This window comes from Astatotilapia calliptera, chromosome 1 (assembly GCF_964374335.1).
Source record: "Astatotilapia calliptera chromosome 1, fAstCal68.1, whole genome shotgun sequence".
NCBI lineage: Eukaryota > Metazoa > Chordata > Actinopteri > Cichliformes > Cichlidae > Astatotilapia > Astatotilapia calliptera.
Genome location: NC_137422.1, coordinates 31340729 through 31359080, shown reverse-complemented (window position 1 = coordinate 31359080; position 18352 = coordinate 31340729). Strand labels below are relative to the sequence as shown.

The following is an 18352-nucleotide window of genomic DNA, read 5'->3' as shown; positions in this document are numbered from 1 at the left end:
CATTAGTGTGCTCTTTTACTTTGGAGGCAGCTTTTGGTTGATATTTTAATGCTTCACGACTTGTTTAAATCTATTTAACATAAAAATAGTATAATTATACCACAAGCTACATTTGCAATGTATACTACATAGCATGCAGTTACATGCAATAAATATTTCATGCAACATAATATACTAACACTCCAATTATGTTTTAAAAAGTGACTTATATTATATTAACATTATAAGAAAATAATTGTTCCCATCTCCAAAATAGACTCACTTGCATGTGTGAGACAATGGCCCTTCAGCTAATCAGTCCTTAACCTCTTTATCTCCAGGTATCTATTTAAGAACTGACCTGAAGAATGGGAAGATTAATGGACAGGTGTCCATCCACTTGCCTGTTGTGAGGCTGTAGTCTGGACAGACATGCTTGGGACAGCCCCTTACCCACCCAATTGCTAGGTATTGGATAAGATAAAGGCAGATGCACAGATGATCTGCTGAAAGAGTGTGATTGTTTACACCTGAGTTTGCTGAGTGTCTTGGAAAGCTGCTTTTTGATTGGTATTTATCCTCATTTTAGTTTTTTTATTAGTGTATTCTTGTTTTTTCCCGATTACTGCACTATAGAGGCTGGTTAAAAACAATATTTTGTTTCAACCTGTGCATTTCTGTAAATACCATGTGAAATGACAATAAACTTGAATCTTGATCTGCTGTGGTGACCTCTAAAGGAACCAGCTGCCAGAAGAAGAAAATAAGACATTTATTTGTCCCACAATAATGCAAACTAAAGGGCACTGACTCCAATGAAACACTATAAATATGGGTTTTGATGTCATTCACAGTGATTTCATCAGCTTACAGAGTTTAGACTTTTTGGTACTTTATTTGTGAAGCTAAGAAGTCAATCTAAATATTCTAAATTACATATGCAGACTTATTTAGACAAGAGGTTGCCAAATTAAGGGAATCGCTTTTGATTAAAGTCTACAAAAGAAAACTGCACACATGAACCCTTTGTCTGTTTGTACATTTTTCTAATATTTCAGTTTAGGGTGGAAGTTTCTGTTGGTTTTTTAAAAACAAGCTTTCTAACCCTTACTGAGCAGCCATTTTCCAGACAGCAGCTATATTTTTCTTCATTAGCGTTTAGTCTGCTATGATGACTAGTACAGAGGAGTCCAAATTCATCCGTCTGATCTTATTCTAAAGAGCTATATCACAGTGCAATATAAAGTGGACGAAGGAAATGAACAGAAGTTTGTCAAGCTTGTCAACCTAGTTGCCTGCACAAAAGGTTACCAGGTTACCAACAGCTAACACTGGGCAATAGGCCACACTTTGAAAACTCCGTCTTTAGTCTAGGTCATTATCTTTACTCCATTTTCAGCATAATCAGATTGCTAAAACTGCGACCACACCATCACTATTCTATTTGGGGTTAGGAGAAAAAAGACACAATACCATGTTTTGGTGATGGATATATGTATGTATTCACTTCCATACATATATACGTATATATAGATATGTGTTTGTAATAACATAATGTAAAACATGTTGTTGTTTTTTTCATTTTGTAAATGAGCTCAATATTTTAAAGCAAATAATATTAAACAGTATCAACTGATTTTTATCTGTGGTTCCAAGTACTTCACATTCTGTTTTATTTTGGTAGCACTGGTGGAGGCAGTTTTACTAGAGCAGTATTAGCAGCATTAAGGTGTTCTATCTGCTCATCTCTGAGACTTATCTGAGCATATTCTCATACTGTCTTACTGTACAACATGGCACAGGCTTTAGCAGCAATTAATGCTGACTGACAGCCAAGAGCTTGGGCAGTGAACAAAGAGACTGAACAGCAGGTCTGTTCCTCACCTGGAAAGGTGTGTCAACTGGCCTTGGACGCTGGAGTAGATGGGGTCCAAGTAAAGGAAGTCAGCAATCAGAGGGACAGCAACATGGGCAGTGGGAGTAGCAGTGCTACCACAACTGTTAACAGGTGAGTTAAATATGTAACATGGTAAAAGGGGGTACACCTGCAGTGGGAAGTGCAGGCTTTTGTAGCAGTGCAAAAAAATAGCATCTGTGTTTTATTGTTGTTGTAAACTACATGTTTAGGATTATCTGCAGGTTTTGTTGCAGAGCTTAAACATTTTGTTCACTGCAGTTAAAATGCATTCGCGCCTGTGTCAAGGATTTACTTTCGGCAACCAGATAATTAATCACTGTGGCAAGCATTTTTTTTTCATAGTTATGTACTGTATGCAAGGCACAAATCCGTGTTATGTGTATTTATTGCCAAGTGGTAAAACGTAAATGTATACCCCCCCCCCCCCCCACCCCCAAAAAGTTTACATTCTCTCTTTCTCTCTAACATAGGAAGGTTTTTAATGTAGTCCAGTGGCTTTTAAAAGTTTTATGACATTCACAACTTCAGAAGCAGTTTATGCCTAACACATTTTATCAACTTTTACCAATTAAAAATCAATCCAATTTGAATGTTATTATTTTCTTTCCTTATTTCTCCAAAAAATGTTTTTTATCTTAATTTTATGTCATATATTTACCTTGGTCATCGTTACCCCACCTGCTTCAACCGTGGGGGACAAGCCACTGTTTGGGGATGCCTGCTACGGATATGATTTAAAGTTAAAAATAATAATTTAAATAAGGCGCAAATAATATTTACATAACATAACAAATAATCGAAGTTAATGTTTATATTTTAAGAGAACGTATTTTGACAATATTCAATATTAAGTAACAAAATGCACATACTTATATAACTGACCATAACCAGACTGCTGTATCGTTTTTTATCGCTAGATGGAGTTAGAGTCTATAAAGAATTTCCGAGGCCCACGTTAGATTTTTCTGTCTACTGCTGAATGATTGGGAACTTACAAAATACAGCAGGGGCACTAAAAAGCATTTGGGTCTCTTTTTTCTTTCTTTCTATTAACAGTCTTTCATCAACTAAGTTTAACATAAAAAATATATGATGACAGCACACAAGTCGGTTACCGTATACAGCACGTCTAATGATGCTTCCCATGTTACACTAAGCAGCAGATGGTTAGCACGTCCAGGCACTAATGAAGCCAAAAGACAACAAGTAATATTTAATTCATTTAAATACTACGGGGCCTGTAAACGGAGACTGAATGCCGATGTTAAGCAAACTACTGCATTTTTCATCTTCCTCACTTTTATTCGGGAAAGCCACACATAGTCACATGTCCAGGTCCTCACGCGTCCCAACCACTACCATACGCATCTCTGTATCCTTCCGCGCTTTTTTTTATTTACCACTTCCTGGCTTTCAAAAGGCGTAAACCCGATATAAAAGTGAAGTAAATCTTCCTTTTTCGTGTTCTTGATGCTATAATGGTCGCAGCGATTGATATAAGACTCTAAAGACCCCCTTTCCCTTTTTACACGTTCTCTCGGATGGATATCGTAGCATCCCTAGAAAGTAGTGCCATAGCTTGAGGTTCTAAAGAGATCACCTTGAGCTGAGCTCAGTGATACGCCAGTCACATCGGTTCAACAGCTACTAAAGGTGGGTATCCTCAACAGGGGGTTCAGCTGCATTGTCTGTCGATCCATCGGACGTGTCACAGCTTTTAAAACCTGTAAGACTTTTATTTTCAGTAGCTATTTTTTACACTCTGGTAAGATTACCGAGTAACTCTGCGTGTTGCTCACCGACATGTGGTTTCCTGTCTTTCTCATTTACCGGTATTTTAATTGATTACTATTTTAAAGCCTCAAAATGTAACAGTGTTAATACAGCTAGATGAATACAGTCGACTTAGATCAGCCATTTTAAACCCCTCATGTGCGGACTTAGAATGCTTTTAACAGCCTTGTGGCAGTGCATTTAATAAACGGATAAACCGAGGGAATGTATGTGTAAATTGAGCAGCTGCTTATATTACAAACTCTCAAAAAGTAGCAGTATTGTTTTTGTAGCCAACCCAGAAAATGTATGCATACCAGTAACATTTTATTTCATTCGCGTGAAACGTTGTAGAATCGCTTCCTGTTGCCTCTTGACGTGGGTGTGGCCCCTCCGTCTTTTCGGCTTCCCATTGGTCAATCTCCGTGATGCGTCTAGCTCAGGAAAATGTGACGCAGGATGAGAACGTGACCTTTAGCGCATCGTCTTTACTATAACTTGATGCATTTTTATAAAACACTGAAGCTTTATAGCTGATGTAGCTTTTAAATAATGAAAAAAATCTAGTTAATTTCATTGTTGGTAATGTAATGATACTTAATTAAAGAATTGCGTGGTATGTGTTCTCCTTTTCCTCCGTGTGCCCGTTACTGCTAAGCTAAACTCATCACGATGCGCATCTTCATCCTTTAATTCATCAGTCTTTCCTCTCTTAAGTAAATGCCGGCCACGTTAGATGTTGTGTATGGCATGACCGTCCTGTAGATCTAGTTTGAAATATGGGTTTTGTTTGACTACAGTAATTTTCCGCAGTGGTGGAAGGCCTTATTGACACTAGATACATAGGAATGAAGGCAGGTCTCATCCTGCCAAGTATGTGAACACTTCTTTTTTTCCACAAAAAGAAGTCTTTTAGCTGAATTTTTAAACTGCAGTTTGATATCCTTAATAATTGTGAAATACACCTCGTGCATATGCTTTATTTTCTGAAATGCAGTTATTTGTATAACACTAATTGTCATTGATATGACCTTCCTGGGCAAATGAGCTGTTTACAAAATGAAGTCTCATTTAGTCTGTGAAGGTTCTCAGTCATCCAGGTCATCGTAGTCAAAGGAGCTTGCAAAGAAAAGCGTCTGGACTTCTTTAGTCTCAAGTCTCATTTACAAGAGCCCAACCAAATCAGTTTGTCAGGCAACTGACTGAGTTCTGTTGAAGTGATTAACTCCACAAGAGAACCTTGAGTGTCTTTGCCACTTAAAGCTAGACTGAAAGCACAGAACTCTAGAGGCACTGTTGTAATTATTTTCTCCCATAAAGGCAGAGTAACCCAAGTTAAATTGAGCCTGTGAACTTAAACTTCAGACTCTAGAACTTTTTTTTTATTTTTATTTTTTATCAACAAATACCTCAACAGAAGGTTCTGTGTGACAAACATCTGGGTCATCACTTAGTAATTTTCTGCTTTTGAAAGCATTGTAAAGGGCACCTATCTGTTTACCAAGACCAGTGTGAGTCGTGGATGCCACCTGCTGCTACAGTTAATGAATAAAACTACAATTTCCTCTTCTAGTAGGAACTCCTGTCCTTGACCTGCTGTTTTGATAAGAAAGTTTAGCTTTAGCAAAGCTGGTGGTCAGTGTATTAATCTGGACCAAACAGCTGTTGGTCTCTCTACTGTAGATGTATGTTTGCTAATGCCGCATGGAGCCAACTCCACCATTATGAGTATTCCTCTGCCACCACCTGACAAAATGGTCACTCTAAAGGTACACACTACCCTAAATAAAGTTTGTAATAATCTGTAGATTCTAACAACCATCATGTATTCTGAGGATTAGCTTTCTGCCACTTGACTTGCCATGTTGTGTTATTATTAGCCAAAAATCCATTTTTAGACTCGGGGCTACCCTAGCCTGGTAGCAACACTGGTGTCAGAATACTCCTGTATTCTGACACCAGAAGTCAGAATACAGAATACTTCCTCACAGAAGTCTCATGTATGTCGGTTGTATTAGATCGTGGTGACTGTCTAGTCACTGTGGGTGCTCTTCAAATCCTTTATCCTCATTGAATGGATTTACTCTTGAGCTCCTGGGAATGTTGCACACATGCACGCACGTTGCTGCCGCACTCAGTTCTGCTGTAGCAAGGAGAAGTTTGTTCGCTGGCATTGGAAGCTCAAGCACACTGGGGTGGCTATGGAGGTCATTTGTGTTAACATGCTTTGTCCCCAAGAAGAACAGGAAGATCTACAGGGGGTATGTAGTGTAACCTGCAAATGGTGCCTTGGTTGAGAGAGTGTGGAGGATTGAAACCATTCAAGAGCCACCTTGGATTAGCCCAGTGTTACATCACATGCTTAGCAGGTCATACAAAATGTTATGTCGCCCTGGCAGGAATGCTACTGTAACTGCTTATGATTGCACAGCTGTTTTCATAGATAAGTTGGATAAGAAATGGTTTAGAAAGACGTGATAAGATGGTGAGACAATATGTTACAAAAGTATATGTCTTACAAAATGATTATCAGCACTCTGCTCTTAGCTGGTCCTGTATCTGTGTCAGGGTTGCTGTAGCTGCTGCTGGTCTGTGACTACTGTCCACTAGGTATCCGGGGTTCAGAGATGCCTCTTTATGTAGTCATTGTGTTTCTCTATAACAACAAGGAGCATACAAGCTGGAACAATGCATGTTCTTTGGCCAGTCTCATTCCTTCTGGTCCAAAAATAACACTTCACTTGAGGATACAGGCAGTATGTGAGTGTGAGAGGACATTTCTCCTGAACTGCAAAAGACACATGCAGATAATTCTGTGTATTTGCAGAAGAAAATCTTATCAGATCCCTATTTTATGACAGTAATGATGAGACATTCAGCACATTTTTGGTTGATGCACATTTGAAATCCCCAACCTCAACAAGCAAGGGTAAGCTAGCAATTCTGTCACTAGAAGCAAGCCTGTAGTTTTATTACTATTCCTACTCCTAGATACAGCTGTGTTTTTTTTTTTTTTGTTTTTTTTTTGGGTTTTTTTTGCCAACTATGACTGTTTGTGTGTCCTGGAGACACATTATGTAGTGGGAACTACAGCAACAGGGCTTTTGAGCACTTTGGCAAGGGTCAGTATATCTGTCTGTGGAAAGCTTTTTAACACAGTAGCTTTCCAGAGATGCAAGGAACAGCCTAGTAAATATAGAAGGCTTTTACATGTGTGCCCACGTGTAGCACCAAGACTGGCTGTATGGTGCAGAGAGGCCTATGGGCCTGCCCAGCTTGACGTTTCTGTCACAGTTCTAAATTTTTTATTTTATTTTTTAATGCATCTCTTTTCAAGTGAATTCTCTCTATCTGTTGTATAAATACAGAATTTTCCTTTTTTGGGGGGGGAGTTGGTTTTGGACATATTTGTAGTCGTCTAACAAACATCTTCTGTAGGAAGTTGCATAAAACTTCATTTCCACATTTCCTTCTAAATGTCTTTAAAGTTCAATACAGTCCAACATTGCAAAACTGAAGAGGTTTAACGTTAAAGATGTAACATTCAAATTAGACGGTAGAAAAGAGTGACAATGATGGCATTGCATCTAGATGTTGCATTTTTCTCAGATGTTTTGATTGTCTGATTGTCATCGGCTGTGTTTGTTCGACATCATGCTATTGTACTATTTAATCCATTTTGTTAAAGTTGTTTTATTGCTTTTTGGGTCACACCAGGAAATCATTTAAAAACAGCATGCTGCAGTAGCTAGCATGATTACAGGCTCCTTTTGCCCCCTCTGAGATTTTTCCTTGTGGTTCAGCCCACTGAAGGGTTGAGTGTGCTGCAGTAGTGTGACTGAGCTCACGTACAACATTAGTCTGCCTCATTGATGGAAATGTTACATCACCAGTTAGCAGGCTGCTGGCAGTGAGGTTCTGTCTGGAATCCCCCACCATGATGCATTTGCATTTAGGATGTTATGAGTAAGAGAAAGTCAGACCACTACCACGTGTCTGCAGTAAATCTTCCACTGAGAAATTACCACAAAGATGGCTTTGGCTTCAGTTGTAGCTGCAGCATCTAAAAATTGTCTGTGTTTTCCAGATTTTTTATTTTTTATTTTTTTGCATTAGCCTTTGTATCCTGTTCTGTATATATTGGTAGGGAATTAAGACTGGTACTAAAGGTGGCTTTTAGTGACTTGTCAGCCTGTTGCTTTGATTAAAAAAAAAAACAACATAAAATAAACCCTTCAAATCTACTTAGAAGTGAAGTTAATCAAATCTGATTAATTTTGCTGTCTGTAAAACCAGCCTATTAAATGAAATATTTGTTTTAGTTGTGTAACCACAGCAACCAGAGCCCTAAAAGAAGCTGCACTCATAATCACTATAGATAAGTAATGTTACACCCTGCTGAGACATGCCTACCTTGTTGGATTAAGCATGATACAATGCTCATTGATACAGTACCTCTCATAACTCTGATTCGTAGGCTGAAAGGAAGGGAGTGTCCCAGCCACACATAAAAGTTCCCTGTGTGCAACTGACTATATTGAGTCACTTCCCACTGCACAGGATTTTAGGTAATCTCTGTTCTATACAGCCTTGTGTTTTACAACTAGAAAAGAGTGATGGTTTCATGTTGAAAGTACAGAAATTCCAACCTTCTAGTTGAGATGTGACTGTTGGCATCGGTGACTCAGCAAGAAGGGTGGGTGGTCTAGCAGCTCAATGGGCTGTACTACTCTGTATAAGCCTTAGCATGTCCTCTAGCGCTACAGATCAACGTTAATATATTTCCTGTTCGTTTTTAAGCTGTTCCAAAGAGGTTGGAGTTATTTTCCTTAATTATTGAAGCGTGAAACATTCATATCCTCAAATTCAAGATAGTCTTGTGCAAATTCTGTGCTCACAATAACCCAGTGCAATATTTAGATTTCATAAGGTGAGTGAGTGAGCCGTCTGTCCGTCTGTCTTAGCACTACCATGGTTCAGTTTTCCCCTTATGGCAAACTGAGCCATGACTTGTGTATATCATGACACATTTTGTTGGACTTGCGCAGTCTAATACAAAGGTATACAAAAAGGGCTTAGACTGTTAACAGTCTTACTGTTACTCTATGATATAAACTAGCCTAACTAATAGCTATCCTGTTTTACAACACAAATGCAGGTATGTGGATGATGCTTTCAGTGGAATCCAACAACCTCAGTAATTAATTTTATATATTTTTTTTTCTCTTTCCTGTTTAGGACTTCTCCAGTTGCACCAGGAATCACCATGCCTCAGTTAAAAGGAGATATGGGCTCGGCCTTCATCCAGACACAGCAGCTCTATGCTGCTACAGCCGACACTTTCCTGGAACACATGTGCCTGCTGGATATCGACTCAGAGCCCATCACTGCGCGCAACACCGGAATTATCTGCACCATTGGTTGGTCCAACCTACACTTTTTTTTTTTTTTTTTTTTTTTTTTTCTTTTAACTTGTACTCACACAATAATAGATGTGGAACGAAGCTCTTTGTACATTTAAAAGAGAACATCTGTTTTTAAAGCCGCTGTTGTAGGGGCAGCTTAAAAGCTAAGACACTGCATTTCTGGAGATTTAGTTTTTGGTTTTGTGGTGCAAACGTTGCAACGTTTGGTTAAGTTTTCCGTTCACACCATTGAGTCTTCATACAGTACCGTATCTTTTAACAAAATAAGATCTGTTTGGAATTTTACATTTTGGACTTTAGTTTGTACACAATGACTTGTTCCTCCCTGCTAGTAAACGGTATCAAAATCCTAAATGTTAGAATTTTCAATAACTCTGTGCAGGGCCAGCCTCTCGATCTGTGGACATGCTGAAGGAGATGATCAAGTCTGGAATGAACATTGCTCGCTTAAACTTCTCCCATGGCACACATGAGGTGGGTCTTCCTACAACTCGGTCCGCTATGTAAATGTCTTGGGCAATGGCAGTTTACATTTCAGACAGTTAAATCAAATTTTATCTGAGCTGATGGTTTCTTCAAATATAGTTCTTTGTTTGTTTTTAAAGGTGTTGCAGATTCTGAAAATTCAGTGTAGAAATCATTAATAATTTTCTTTGAAATTTTTTTTTTAACATACTTGACTTTAATATATTCTTGGACTGAGTAGATCTAGCTGTTTCACAAAGAATCAATGTAACTGTAGATTTGAAAATGGAAAACGAAATCAAAGCTTTGCTGTTTTGCAGTGCTAGAAAAGCAAGCAGCAACACCTGGCTTTGTTTTGGGGGTTTTTTTCCAGCTGGCAAAACCATAATGGTTTTCTCATAGTGGTTGTGGTGTAACGCTGAAAGTCAGCCAATGTGATTACCTGCCACTTAAGTTATTATTGAAAGCTCCGGTTACCCAGGTAGGCAGCATAAGCCGTGGGCAGGCAGTAGCTGTTTATAAAACCACAAACGATACACTGCTAGTTAATTAGCATGCACTAAGGTGCAAAGCTGGATGTGTTTAATTTTCTTATAGCATTTCCCACAGCTCTGTAGCAAATGTTGGCCAGCATTGAGAAGTAGCAAGATTTCTGGGGGAAAAAGTGCACCTACATTCTTTATCTTCCTTTAAGATATAACAATGTATTTTAGTTTGTTTGCACTCCTGCTTGTGCTAGGATTTAGTTTCATTATTGGCGTACTACTTTTCATCATCTACTTGACTGAGGAATTTCCTTTTGAGAAACGCTACACTCAAACTTATCATACATGGCACAGTATCAGAAGGTGTCTGTCATAATCAAGTGTAACCTGTGTTTAAGGACGCACACAGTGGCATGTCACCCGTCCAGTTATTAACCGTGACAGCTTTATAGCCAAATACACACTTAAAAATGCAAGCCCATGTCAGTCCATGCTTCATGAACTCCTGTCTCAGGAAAACGAGACAGGAGGACGGTGCACCCCGCCCACCATCTGTTTGACCCACTGCCCTCTGACGGCGTGTCAGGTCAATCAGTTCCCACACTTCCATATTTACAAAGGGCTTCTTCCTCTGAGCCATTTGGACTGTAAACAAGCATCCCCCCTTCCCCAACCAACACACACCCCACTCCTGCCCACCCACTTTACTAATCTGAGCCATGGATTGAGTAACCCCCATCCCTCAGGCCACTCATTTAAAAATAAATAAGTTTTTTTTTTTTTTTTTTGTTTTTTCTCCACTACTTCCAAGCACTTTGCAACTTGGTAGTATACATTTCTCCTGTTTGCTATTTATTCATGCTACCAACTATTTATATTTTATTCCACCACAGTGGAGCTCCCAAAATTTCGTTGTACGTGTACAATGACAATAAAGGGCTATTCTATTCTCCATTCTAACCCCATGATGATAACGTATAATTATGACCCAGTTTATAGTCATGTGAGTTGTATTTTTATCTGTTAATTGTCTGGCGTTACTTTTATGTCTGCTTTGTAAAACCTTTATCTGAGAATAAATGCATAAAGTAGTATTGCTCTTTAACATGTTTGCAGTCCAAGATGGAATAGAAAGAGGTTGTTAGGGACAGTTTTGACTGAAAGAAATAGTTGGGGTTGACATCTGGGGAAGAGTATTTACTGGAAATATTAACATATTGACTTCTTCCTTGCTTTACAGTATCATGCACAAACAATCAAGAACGTTCGTGAGGCATGTGAGAGCTTTGAGCCTGGCAGCATCCAGTACAGGCCTATTGGCATTGCTCTGGACACCAAGGGCCCAGAGATCAGGACTGGCCTCATTAAGGGAGTGAGTTCAGCTCCACTTGTTCTTTACGAAGCTTCAGTAGAATAAAACCCAACCAGAAAGAACAATAACTTATGTGATGATTGTGTTAATGATTTGACAGAGTGGTACTGCTGAGGTGGAGCTGGTCAAAGGCAACATGATCAAGCTTACCTTAGATGATGCTTACCAGGAGAACTGCAGTGAGGACATTCTCTGGCTTGATTACAAGAACATTACCAAAGTTGTTGAAGTTGGCAGCAAGGTCTACATTGACGATGGACTCATATCCCTGCAAGTCAAGGAGATTGGTGAGTAAAAGCCAGGCCATGATAAATGAGGCCAGCCTCAAAGTCTCTTCTGATCTATTATAATATTTAAAAAATACTTATGTTTATTTTTCACCTCCAAAGGCACTGATTTCCTCAGTTGTGAGATCGAGAATGGTGGCACCTTGGGAAGTAAGAAGGGAGTGAACCTCCCCGGTGCTGCTGTAGACCTGCCAGCTGTTTCTGATAAGGACATCCAAGACCTGCAGTTTGGTGTGCAGCAGGGAGTCGACATGGTCTTTGCCTCTTTCATTCGCAAAGCGGATGATGTGCATGCTGTCCGCGCAGTGCTAGGAGAGAAGGGCAAAAACATTAAGATCATCAGCAAGCTTGAGAACCATGAAGGTGTACGCAGGTGTGTGGAAATGGCTTGCTATATCAACATCTTTTATTTAAATGATGGTGTATTGTAGAGAAGAAATAAAAGATTAAGCTGAAACCTTTTTTTTAAAGGGCTTTAAAGTGGTCTTTATGAGTGTATGTTTATGCCATAGTCCTGGCAATATATCATAACAAATGGTTGCACTTGATGAATTTGATAAGCTGGAATTTTTGTACCCGTTTTGCAGATTTGATGAGATCATGGAGGCCAGCGACGGTATCATGGTTGCCCGAGGTGACCTGGGTATTGAGATCCCCACAGAAAAGGTCTTCCTTGCCCAGAAAATGATGATCGGGCGCTGCAACAAAGCTGGCAAGCCAATCACCTGTGCCACTCAGGTCAGACAACAGTAAAGAAAATGTTGCATTTCCTCCTAGCACATCTAGTTTGCTGAGTACTCGGTGTACTAATCATCCTGTCGGCCTAAATGTGTTCAGCGACGTAAATTTTAACCAGACTGGTTTTATTTTCCTAAATTATTCAGATGTTGGAGAGCATGATCAAGAAGCCTAGACCCACTCGTGCTGAGGGCAGTGATGTAGCCAACGCAGTGCTGGATGGAGCCGACTGCATTATGCTCAGTGGAGAGACTGCCAAGGGAGACTATCCTCTGGAGGCAGTGCGCACACAGCACATGGTGAGTTAATGTATAATAACAATATCAAAAGATGGGGAAAATATCTCAAATTAGGCCATAAAGAACTGTAATTTAAAGTAATGATTTTGTGATTTGATTGCATGAATTACAATTATAAATTGGAAAAGATTATAGCTACTGGGTGGTTATGCTTTCATTCTTTCCCTTTTTTCCCCTTTCAGTTTTTTTTTGTGTTCACTTTCATGCCCATTGGCATAAACTTTTTACTTTGTCACTTGGTGAAACTTTAAGATGTCAGCCGACATCATCAATATACAAATGAACCATGTTAAAATTCTCAGTTGGGATAATTGACAAAATCCCAGTGATAATTCCGTCTGTGTTTGGCATTTTAAATAACTCTGACATTGCATGATTTCCAAATCATAATGCATGTTGCCTGAACCCCTTCATCTAACACATTGGCTGTTACTGCTATTGTTTACTAGTTACTAAAGTTGCTATGATTTCAGGGAAATCTGTGGAACTTTGGTAGCTGTTAAATAATTCATAGTGCAAATCACTTGTATTCCAGAAAGAGAGAAAAAAAGTGGCTGCTGGAAAAGGGAACAGAAAAAGCATTTTTAAATGATGCTACACTCAATGACCTGATTAACAAAGGACTGTGGAGATTCCTTAAAATTTGCACACTGTATACCCACATTTGTGTTGTTTAGTTAGGGACAGTCTGAATGAAGTACAATAAAAGTAAAGCACCTTTGATGAAGTCTTAGACCCCATAGAAATTTGCTCTAAAGTATGCACTTAATGCTGTGTTCATTGTTCATGCCTTTTTTTGGCTTACTGCAACTGTTCACAGCTACTCTGCAATAGAGATGCAGTGACTCAGCAGTCCTGCAGATCTTAGTTTTGAACTTGCTGCCCCCACAGTGAAGTTGGAAGGAATGCTTTAGAATCTTATGTACAGTACAGCCTCTTAATAGCCTCTGTTTATTTAAATAAAACACTTATTTAGTAAGGAAAAGGAAAATAAAACTAACCTCTTCTAAGCCTCTGCTAAAAGTTATTTCTGTATGGTTCCTCTTTATTCCTCCTGGCTGCCCTTAAGTTTCTTCAGCTTTTTGTGCAGTTTGTTTTGACTCAGTGTTTGTCATTTGTTTTTAACCCAGTAGCTTCTTTAGGACATATTTGTGATTTAATGTTTTAGATAATTTAATTTAAAATTAATATGCAGTTCACTGTATGTCATATTTGATATCATGTAAAAGTTTTTGTATTTTAATCTTGACATTCCCCTTTTCCCCCACTTACTGCACACCTAAATTCTTATATTGCCTTTCATTTCTTTTCTTTTCTTTTTTTTTTTTTTTTTTTAAACCTCCTTCACTAACTTTTTTTTTTTTTTTTTTTTCCCCCCTGTTTTTCATCTTCCTTTGTTTTCCTTTTCTTGTCACTTATTCTTGCTTTACAACTGTTTGCCTGGTTTGAAAACTTTCTTCGATGCATCTTGCCCTCACTTGTGCCAGATTGCTCGTGAAGCCGAGGCAGCCATGTTCCATCGGCAGGTGTTTGAGGACCTGCGTCGTTCCACACCGCACTGCAAAGACCCTGCTGAGGCCATTGCAATCGGTGCTGTGGAGGCCTCCTTTAAGAGCTTGGCCTCTGCGATCATTGTGCTCACAGGCTCTGGAAGGTAGGCAGGTTATCTGGTCTGCCAGTTGGTGGAGGTCACTAATAACTGTATTTAAGGAGTCTGAGAGGCAGCGTAGGGCCAGGCAGGGACTTTCCAAGGGAACAACTGGGAGAGCTGGCAAACATAACTAGACTCATGGTTGGATGTTAAGAAGTTCTATAGAAGCAGTTAAATGCTTGTGTGGGGACCCTAAAGAAAAAAGACAACATATCCCCAACCCTATTACTCAATGTTCTTCTTCACTGATTTGTGTGTGTGTGTGTGTGTGTGTGTGTGTGAACATCTTCATTGGCTACATTAGCCATCCTTGTTTAACCAGGAGTCTAGCTACACATTTGCCAGTTAATCCCATTGGTGTGAGTAGCTCATTATATAGTGTGTGATTGAGAGTAACCCCTCCCCAACCCTTCCCTTCGGGGTTCAGATAGCACGAGAGGCCGAGGCAGCCACCTTCCACAGAAAGCTGTTTGTGGAGCTGAGGAGACACTCGCAGCTGACCAGAGATCCTACAGAAGCAGTAGCTGTTGGAGCTGTTGAGTCATCCTTCAAATGCTGTGCTAGTGCCATTATTGTTCTCACTAAGACTGGAAGGTAAGGAAAAGTGGAATAGAGGTGACATGATTCGGGTCCGCAGGTAAGGTGTCGCCAAACGTGTGCTCGCCCATTTAACCCAGCTCCTCCGTCTTCCTCAAACACCTAATGTACTTGTGAAAATCCCCATCCTTCTAGTGTGTGTGTGTGTGTGTGTGTGTGTGTGTGTGATAACAGTAACTAATTTTATAAAAAATGAGACGGTTATGTCATTAGCCCAGGTGCCCATCTTTTAGACTCTTGTCATTTATAGTTTTGTGAAATTTTAGTTTGGATTGTTGTATTGGCTCAAAATGTTTGAGAACTTGTGACAAAAATATTATTTTAAAACCATAACTTATTTACACACTATGGTGTAAATATGCAGATTTTAAAAAATTGCCAGCATTTTTCTCTTATCATTATTAGCTGTACAGCAGCTGGTTTATTCAGAGAACGCCAAGTTCATGTTTAACAAAGTGATCCTTTAACAGTCTTTGCTATTAGAGGATCACTTGGTTTTTAACCGTGGACATCTTGGGCTACTGACAGTGACTTTAAACCTCTGCATATCGATGCTAAAACATAAGTGTTGTCACTTATTTTGGGCTACTCTGACCACTCACTATGGAAATGTTAGAGACTCTGGTTGCTTCCCTTGCCTCTCATACCTGTTGGGAGCAGAACACTGAGAAATAGAAATGAGCCAGACTATCTGAGAACACTTGTGTGTGGGTGGTGGATTATTAATTGCACTGAATTGCTTCTTTCAGGAAACCATCAGTATGGAGATAATTTGCATATATTAAGTTGTTAGTTTCTTACTTATTGCTGAAAATCACTAAGTATTATGAGTTAAATGCTTGGATATGTCTGCTTGGTTAAATGTTTTGCACTTTTTGGAAAAAAAAAATCTAATTAAAACCTCATTGTTCTGCACAACCTTTAACTACTAATTTACAAAACATTGGGATTCTCACCCATGTTAAATGGATCACTGAAACATTGAGTGTATTTTGGAAGTAGTATGTTAACCCCTAATGATATCAAGTATAACAACTGGAATCAGAAATGAAGGAAGAGTTCCATTAATGAAACGTGACTGGAGGGCTTTATAATAGGAAAACTTTCAGCCATTTTACAAGAGGAATTTGCTAATGTGAAATCGTGTTCCAAAAAGAAGTCTGCCTTGCAATCAAAAAGCACTGAATACCATAAAGCTGTAAAGAAGTTCAAAGTCTTTTACAAAAGTTAGATAAGAAAAAATGATTTAATACTGTGGCTGTGTCCTTGACCGAGATGAGCGAAGCTTTTAGCTGTCTGTTAAAAGATGAGTTGGGTAAAGTCGCTGTTCACAGGTGTACCATATGCTAATCATGGGACACATCAATTGGTACAGTAGCACAGAGCTGGGATAACAATACACTCCACAAATAAACATCGTAAAACACTGTTTAATTCCCTTTTTTTTTTGCTGATGAAACTTTAAATTAAGGTTACTCCATAATGAAGCAAAAAAGATGGTAGCTACAATAGGACAGATGGATATAAAATTAAACATGCTCATTAAAGACCCCATATTGCAATTATTTGCCTAAGAACATGTGGTTATCTTTACTTGATCATTTTAACTTTGAGACTTGGGCTATGATTGGACCAATCAATACAAATTTTTGGGCAGTTGTAATGGGTTCACCTGCTCAGTATGCATTAAAATCCATCCATTTCCTTTTTGGAATCTCTTCAGTAAACTTGTACTACTGCAGTCTTTACATCAATGAAATATGGATGAAGTGTTTAGTTTCCTCTGTGTCCGTGCAGGTCTGCCCACCTGATCTCCAGGTACAGGCCCCGTGCCCCCATCCTCGCTGTGACCCGTAATGCTCAAACGGCTCGTCAGGCCCACCTGTACCGCGGCATCTTCCCTGTCCTCTACACCAAGCCCTCAAACGAAGTGTGGGCAGAGGATGTAGACCTGCGTGTCAACTTTGCTATGGAAATGGGTAAGCAGCTGTTATCTTTAATACCCTGTATACTGTAAACCTAATTTAATACATCAAATAACCACTGCTTCATTTATTGTTTCATAATGATTTTTTTTCTTTCTTTTTTTTGTTTAGGCAAGGCCAGAGGCTTCTTCAAAGAGGGTGACGTTGTCATCGTGTTGACTGGCTGGCGTCCGGGCTCTGGTTACACCAACACCATGCGTGTGGTTCTGGTGGCCTGAACAGCCAGGAGGGCAGCTCTGCTTTCTCCTTTTTCTTTTTTTCCCCTTTCATCTATCTTTCATAGCGTTCCAACACCACACCTCACTCCTGCTCACAGCCTTTGGAATCCAGACACTGGGGCTCACATGCTCTACCATTCAACAACTTAGCATTTAGGAAATGATGCAAAGGATTTTTGAAAAGGTACAACCCTCATGGTCGAGGTTTTGAGTGTGAGTGGAGTGTGTTTTTCGCACAGTTCTACCTATGTTCCATTCCTTTCAATTACCTAAATCAAACCAGTCTTCAGGGCCTCAGTAACACACCCTGACCAGAAACTGCTGTATTTATTCACTCAGAACACTTGTATAACTTTAAAAGTTGAATTTTATGAGTGACTGCTTCCTGGTCTGTGTGCATGTGCGTACTGACTCATGTTTAGGTGGGGTTGGTGGTGGAGCCAGCTGACCTTACCAGAGCCCCTTGAGTCTGTAAGGGCATACTAAAAACACTCCTCAGCTGGTTAATTGAACAAAGTAGTGGCATTCTCTGGGCTCCCCGCACAGTGGCTCCACCACTCCACCCAAACAAATCCTGCTCTAGTGCTGTCTATATGAAGTGTCCTCATTCGCCAGCTTTCACTGTACAACAGTGTATATGTAAGTGTTGCACTCCTAATTTACTCCAATGTTACATTCAATATTATACTTGACTCTTGTGAGTGGTGAACTTTTGTTTTGGGACATCCAATACTACTTATATTTTGACTGTCTATAGAAAGCTAGTTTTGGATGTCTAATTCAGAGGTAGTTACTGTGTTTGTGTGTTTAGTTGTGTCAAAGCCTTTACATTTCTTTGCGTTTAGATGATATCAAAGCTGGCACCTATGGAAAAATGTGTGGTTCACTAAAGATGACTTGTGTGATTGAGTATAGGACTGATGTAAAGATATGAAGCCCTGACCCTCTAAGTCAATGGTGGTGATGGGTAGGATCCCAGATTTTCTATCTCTGTTGGTGACCCGCTGTAACTGTCTCCACGTGTGTAACATGCTTTTGATTGTAATGCTAGAGTGTAAGAACTAACAAAATGTAAAGGAGTATTATAATGCTTAGCTGGTGTACTGAGCTGTCCAACAAGACTTGAGTTCCATCAATAAAAGAGATGAGCACCTATCTG

The 18352-nt window shown here is 39.4% G+C and overlaps 1 protein-coding gene across 6 annotated transcripts; it reads left to right on the top strand.

Moving 5' to 3' along the window:
* Window positions 1-1830: 1830 nt before the first annotated feature.
* Window positions 1831-18348, top strand: pkma (pyruvate kinase M1/2a). 6 transcript variants are annotated; one of them, XM_026173286.2, is made up of 11 exons: window positions 1831-1987; window positions 8909-9090; window positions 9479-9570; window positions 11287-11418; window positions 11519-11705; window positions 11808-12078; window positions 12293-12443; window positions 12590-12742; window positions 14230-14396; window positions 16788-16969; window positions 17087-18348. In XM_026173286.2, exons 1-11 carry the CDS (start codon window positions 1947-1949, stop codon window positions 17191-17193), a joined length of 1665 nt encoding a protein of 554 aa, XP_026029071.1. In that variant the 5' UTR covers window positions 1831-1946; the 3' UTR covers window positions 17194-18348. The 6 variants fall into 6 exon arrangements, 5 of the variants coding, with proteins under 5 accessions (XP_026029071.1, XP_026029079.1, XP_026029088.1 ...); XM_026173294.2 differs by lacking the exon at window positions 1831-1987 and adding an exon at window positions 3412-3550; XM_026173303.2 differs by lacking the exon at window positions 1831-1987 and adding an exon at window positions 3487-3623.
* The last annotated feature ends 4 nt before the right edge of the window (window positions 18349-18352 follow it).

Coding starts and splice junctions, on each gene's coding strand:
- pkma (XM_026173277.2), top strand. CDS start 5,771: ATGTTGCACACATGCACGCACGTTGCTGCCGCACTCAGTTCTGCTGTA. Junction 5,932..8,908: donor AACAGGAAGATCTACAGGGG/GTATGTAGTGTA, acceptor TTTCCTGTTTAG/GACTTCTCCAGTTGCACCAG. Junction 16,970..17,086: donor CAACTTTGCTATGGAAATGG/GTAAGCAGCTGT, acceptor TTTTTTGTTTAG/GCAAGGCCAGAGGCTTCTTC.